Consider the following 6201-nt stretch of genomic DNA (forward strand, 5'->3'; position numbering starts at 1 on the left):
TATTTCCGTAATTGAAAACCATTTAATAAGTTACACTTGTTTTTTTTTGTTTTTTTTTTTTATTTCTTTGCTTGAAATGCTGCTTGGTTAAGCTCATTAGTTTGTCCATAGATATCAGGATTTGATGCATTGATGGGTAGATATGCAAGGTTACGTTCAGTAAAACATCTGCAACTAAAAAAAAACTAAATTTATTTCTTACTATCAGTCAAGTTCACAATTACTCACGTAAAAACTTACACAAAACGTACTCAAAATATTACAATAGACGCTTATCAAATGAATATTTGGTGGTGTCCTTCGAGATGGAGCTATCGAAAGTGCCCATTTCGTCGAACATGTTAGAGGCGAACTTTACTTTCTCATTTTTCTTTAGATCGTTTTCGAAATCATCATATTCAGGGTCAGAGCTACACGTCACATTCGTCGACACGTGGGGCGCATAGCATATGCTCTTTATCACGTACCTCATGACCCGCTTCATGCTGCTCAATTCCTTTTTGAATTTATTTACCAAATTAGTCTTCGAAGCTAGTAAACTCTTCAATTTCTCGTTGTCCAGTAGCAAAGCCAAGTTCTTAGTCTGTGTGTCCATCTCCCGTTGGTTTGCCGCGTCTAATTGCTTTTTCATTTCACGCACCATCGCCAAGAAACCGTTCCGAGATCTCGTCAGGGCTTTGTTTGCTATGTTCAACTCGTTCCGTAGTCTGTCCACGTCATCTTGGAGTCTTTTGATTGTGGAGCCGTCTTGGTACTCTGACTGCGCTGATTTTTTCCTGGCTTTAGGCACTTCTTTGACGATAACTTCTACTGCAGTTGTATTGTTTCTGAACACTTCGTACGATGTGCCCGGGTCTGAGTCGATGTTGGAAGTCTTCACGCTCTTGTTTTGTAAAGCGAAACTCGTGAACATTTCCTCGGAGAGCGACATCTTAGGTCTCAAAGGTTCAGACATCGATAATGTGAGGCGTTATATATCAAACACTTGTAGTTTATAAAATGATATAAAAATAAATTGAATATGATTTTTTTTGTTTTGTTCAATAAACGTTGGCTGTCAAAAGTGACGAGGTTGAAATGTATATTTTTATAAATAGGTAACATTTCGCAAATGAGGTTCTAATTAAACATATTTCTCAAGCTCAGGCTGATTCTTGATTGTTTTGTATGACATCTTCCACTAGCTCTTTACGATGTTCTTTACAACTATTTGCTATTATTCAAAGCTCAACTACATCAACTATGTACATATAAGCGAAAGTCTACAAGACTTTATAAATAGGTTAATAACATTCCACCACTAAATTATCTATTCCATATCCACTAGCCACCGTGAAGACTAACGAGCTTGCGACCTCCCGGCCAGCTGCAGGCCAGTAGCGCGAATGATTGCCCACCTTTCAATTACCTGATCATTCCTTACCATCCTACTAATATTAGAAACGCTAAAGTTTGTATGTATGGGTGGGTGTTTGTTCCTAATTTACTCAAATACTGCAGAATAGATTTGATTTTGATGAAACTTGGCTGCTACATAGCTTTTATATCAGAATGAACAGTTCAGTAAACAGTTCTGGCTATCAGCTGTATCTAGTTAGACCCCAGCTTAGTTGAGAAAAGGCTGGGTAAAATAGAATAGAAAAGAATAGAATATCCTTTATTTCTAAGTAGGTATATGGTACATTGCTGGTGTAAAAATATTTAGTTAAGATGAAGATAGAAGGTAGATGAAGATGATCAGAACAAAATATAGGCCTCTTCTTATTTACGAAAAAGAAATCGAGAAGTAGTTCCCTCAGCAGGTGAGACCACAGGCAGAAGCTAGTTATAAAATAAAAGAGAAAAATATGTTTTTGAAGGCATTCTCCGTGTAACACTAGTGGTTACGTAACCCGGTGCTCGAGTTTTCTATGTGTGTCACAATAATAAAAAGAAACGGCTTTCAAGTCGTCGACAGTTTGTGTTTATACGTTTTCAGTTTGAATGTTGCTTTTGTTATATTCTTGATGGGATTAGGAACATGTTTTTGTTAAATAAATATTGTTACAATTGCTTTATGTAATGTCTGCCTCGACTGGCTCGATAGCGGTAGGTAACAAGGATAAGCAGCTCTGCTGAGAATAAGTCCCAATCTTAAGAACTTAATTTTTTTCTGCTACCATACTAAGGGTATTAGATTAAATCCAAAACTGCGTTTACCAAAATTAATTTCGGTCTTCTTACTGCCATCAAGAAGTAATCAAGCGTGATATTATTTCAGTAACGTTGATAGTTGTGTCAAATAAATTACAGCCACTGTTAAACAAATTGCCATAAAATAATCTATCCGAAGCCATAGATTAATCTATCCGTAACCAAGATGGAAATTAAATTATAAGAATGTAGTACCCACGGGTTACTACGTTAGTTTCCAACGTCATTCTACTTTAATATTGCTTTTCGTTCCTGTACCTTAAAAAGAATATTAAAACATCCACTTTAATATCCCTCTAGCAGTCTGGAACAAACGCTGTAATGTTCTGACCCGTTCTTTGAACTCGTTCAATTCAGAATCAATAGTAAGTAGTGACCCAGTTTTCAACGACCATCGCTCCATCCAAAAGGTCCATTAAACTACTCGATAATACACCAAAGGTCTTCAAAACTTGGCCAGCATCAGGCATTGTGTGAAGGGTGGCTTTTCAATGCAATCTACCATTTGGCATGGGATTGGGTGTGCGTTCGCGCAGCGGAATGTTGTTGAATTTAAAGATTTTAATTATGCAGATAATTAGTGTAAGACGTCCTATAATTGTGTATGGTAAATAAAAATTTGTGTATGCAGCCATTGTGGAGAAATTCACCAAAAACAGATTCCGCTGGGCGAACGTTGGCGAACGTTGTCCTGGCGGAACTTTTTTTAATCCATAGACTTTAGAAGAAAAGAGATGTGTCCGAAAATTAGTGTGTATTTGTGTATAATTGATTATGTATGAATGAAATTAGTGCATGCATAAACTTCGGAGAAATTCAAGTTTCCGCTACGCGAACGTTTGGCCATTAGCTAGTTTTCATATAAAGCGCTTACATAGAGAGCTGTAGATTTTTACATACGTTGTTTTGAATTTGTTTATATTTGTTTAAAAAACAGATTTAGAAGAAGTCGTAGGGTTTAAAAGATAAAAATATAAACGTAAAATACACTTATTAGGTCTTAGTTCTTAAAGTATGCAGTTTGGGGTCTAGATTTTCACGTTTACACAAACCTTGTAAGTGTCTCCAACATGTTGCCAAGTATCAATGATGTTCCATTAGTAATTAAAAAGTTATAGGATATTTTAACATGAACAGATCACTGTTTACAAAGCAGTCGAATATCACGACGTTCTAAAGGAATTGCATGGTAAAATGTATGCCAATAATTAGTTTAATCATTCAACTATTCACTTGCAAAATTTCATGTCATTAAATTCAGTAATTAAAGAAAGACAATTAAAATATCGAAACCCTACATAATCCGACCAAGTTCGGATTGCTACCAAAAAGCGGCCGTGCCATATGTCTAAGCAACGTTCTTAACTTGGAAGGTTAGTATTTATTAATAGGGAACAGTTGCGTACACAAGCGTTAGGAAAAAATAAAACAATTGTATGTCTTGATTGATAAACATTTTTTTAATAATAATGCCACTATCTACGATAAAAATAAATCTTCAATTAACAAGTACTTCTCTATTTAAATATGAGTGTACAAAAATATTTTTATTATTATTACTTACATAAATTACTTAACTACGTGATTAAAAATAACGTTAATAAACATTACGTATTTTAACTAAAATGTCGTAGATAGTGGCGTTATTATTAAAAAATATTTTTCATTCAAGAAATGCAATTGTTTTATTTTTTCCTAACGCTTGTGTACGCAACTGTACCATATTAATAAATATACTAACCCTCCAAGTTAAGAACGTTGCTTAGACATATGGCACGGCCGCTTTTTTGTACCTATCCGAACTTGGTCGGGTTATGTAGGGTTTCGATGCTCCGTCAGTATTATAATTGTCTTTCTTTAATTACTGAATTTAATGACATGAAATTTTGCAAGTGAATAGTTGAATGATTAAACTAATTATTGGCATACATTTTACCATGCAATTACTTTAGAACGTCGTGATATTCGACTGCTTTGTAAACAGTGATCTGTTCATGGTAAAATATCCTATAACTTTTTAATTACTAACGGAATATCATTGATACTTGGCAACATGTTGGAGACACTTACAAGGTTTGTGTAAACGTGAAAAGCTAGACCCCAAACTGCATACTTTAAGAACTAAGACCTAATAAGTGTATTTTACGTTTATATTTTATCTTTTAAACCCTACGACTTTTCTAAATCTGTTTTTAAACAAATATAAACAAATTCAAAACAACGTACGTCTACGTAAAGCGCTTTATATGAAAACTAGCTAATGGCCAAACGTTCGCGTAGCGGAAACTTGAATTTCTCCGAAGTTTATGCATGCACTGATTGCATTCATACATAATCAATTATACACAAATACACACTAATTTTCGGACACATCTCTTTTCTTCTAAAGTCTATGGATTAAAAAAAGTTCCGCCAGGACAACGTTTGCCAACGTTCGCCCAGCGGAATCTGTTTTTGGTGAATTTCTCCACAATGGCTGCTTAAACAAATTTTTATTTACCATACACAATTATAGGACGTCTTACACTAATTATCTGCATAATTAAAATCTTTAAATTCAACAACATTCCGCTGCGCGAACGCACACTGGGATTGGAGCGATACAACTTCTTTGTTGCGAGTTTTACACAAAGGTTGGTTACAGACCTTATATTGAATGTATAGCGCCTATAAAACCAACTAATTTAAGTAACAAGTCTTGGATTGTGCAGGCATTACTTATAGTGCATAGTTTTCGCAATTCAAACAACAGCGAACTATCAAACTAAAACATATTTGTAGCAACAGCAACAAAGTTGTGAAGTGCGGCTGCATCGAATCTGCCCCAATTAGATTGAAAACTTTGGTTCGAGCAATCAGAGAACAAATATTGTGGGAAGTCAAATATTCTGTGGCACATATAGATCTGTTATGCAGCTGTAACCCCGTTTTCAGAGTACATTCGACGCCCTAGTTTCGCGGCCTCGGCGTCCTACAATACCTAGGCTAGTATACCTAGCTTTGTCTATGTCTGCTAACTGTGTATTTGTTTGCGAAACCTATTGGGTTTCCTGTAAATGTGTTTGCTTGGTTGAACTGTTTTAAAGTTGTTTTTTTTAAGGAGGTTAAGTGAATTGTGCTCTTCTTGCCCATATTTGGACTGTCTGGTAGTGTTGTATATTATTTCACTGGTTCTTCACAAACATGGATTCAAACTGGCTTATTAAAGCAGGCATGGTAAAGACAGTCTCACTGATGAGCAGATAAGCTTTTTCAAGTAGGTAAATACTTAAGTTAGTAAATGATTTTTTAATGGGAAATCATCAAATGACACCTCCCGCTGTAGATGCAGGATGAGGGAGTGTCAAACTCTTCCTAACTAAAACCCACCATGTCCCTTCTTAAGCCCTTATGTACCAGGGCCGCGGTAACTCCTTCGAACAATCCCGTAGCTCAGAACAATCAGTGGGCTGGTTCCATAGTTTACAGTGAATTAAACTTAAACGAAGCCATTGGGTACCTACCTATTGTGTTACTTGGTTGATTAGACATGAATATCGAGTAAAATGTAACTACTTCCAGAACGTTCTTACCTATAAAAATATATTATTTATTTAAAAGTGCGGCTAAGTTTTCTTATCTAAAGAATTTAAATTCTTAACACGCCACAGTAAAATTAAAAGAATTAAAATACAAAATGTAACTAATTTATTTTAAGTATGGGAATGCTGTAACAAAATCTTTCATTTACTAGGTATTGTGCATAGAAAATAACCAATACCGTTTAACATTTGATAGAAATGACTACAATTTTTGCATTACGCTCTTGGTAACAATATTGAATTGATTGACTTGATTGATTGATATGACAATGAAATTGAATTGATTGATTACTCTGTTATAACAAAGATAATTGTCAAAAGGAAATCACCAACAAAAAATGCCAAAACATAGACACTTCTGCTAAAACATAGACGTGAGACTATCCTTTTGCTGAATTAACTAGACCGTGCTAATGTGATCACCAAA

At 35.0% G+C, this 6201-nt stretch overlaps 1 protein-coding gene across 1 annotated transcript; it reads right to left on the reverse strand.

Moving 5' to 3' along the window:
• LOC110379534 (uncharacterized) lies at positions 1-1061 on the reverse strand. Its single transcript, XM_021339240.3, has 2 exons — positions 252-1061; positions 1-174 (listed from the first exon to the last, which is right to left on the reverse strand). The coding sequence occupies exon 1, from the start codon at positions 953-955 to the stop codon at positions 260-262; it is 696 nt and encodes a 231-aa protein (XP_021194915.1). The 5' UTR covers positions 956-1061; the 3' UTR covers positions 1-174; positions 252-259.
• Positions 1062-6201: the final 5140 nt, after the last annotated feature.

The sequence above is a fragment of the Helicoverpa armigera genome, chromosome 20 (assembly GCF_030705265.1).
Source record: "Helicoverpa armigera isolate CAAS_96S chromosome 20, ASM3070526v1, whole genome shotgun sequence".
In the NCBI taxonomy this organism is placed as follows: domain Eukaryota; kingdom Metazoa; phylum Arthropoda; class Insecta; order Lepidoptera; family Noctuidae; genus Helicoverpa; species Helicoverpa armigera.

Bases quoted from the DNA above. Each gene is read 5' to 3' on its own strand.
- LOC110379534 (XM_021339240.3), bottom strand. From the start codon at position 955: ATGTCTGAACCTTTGAGACCTAAGATGTCGCTCTCCGAGGAAATGTTC.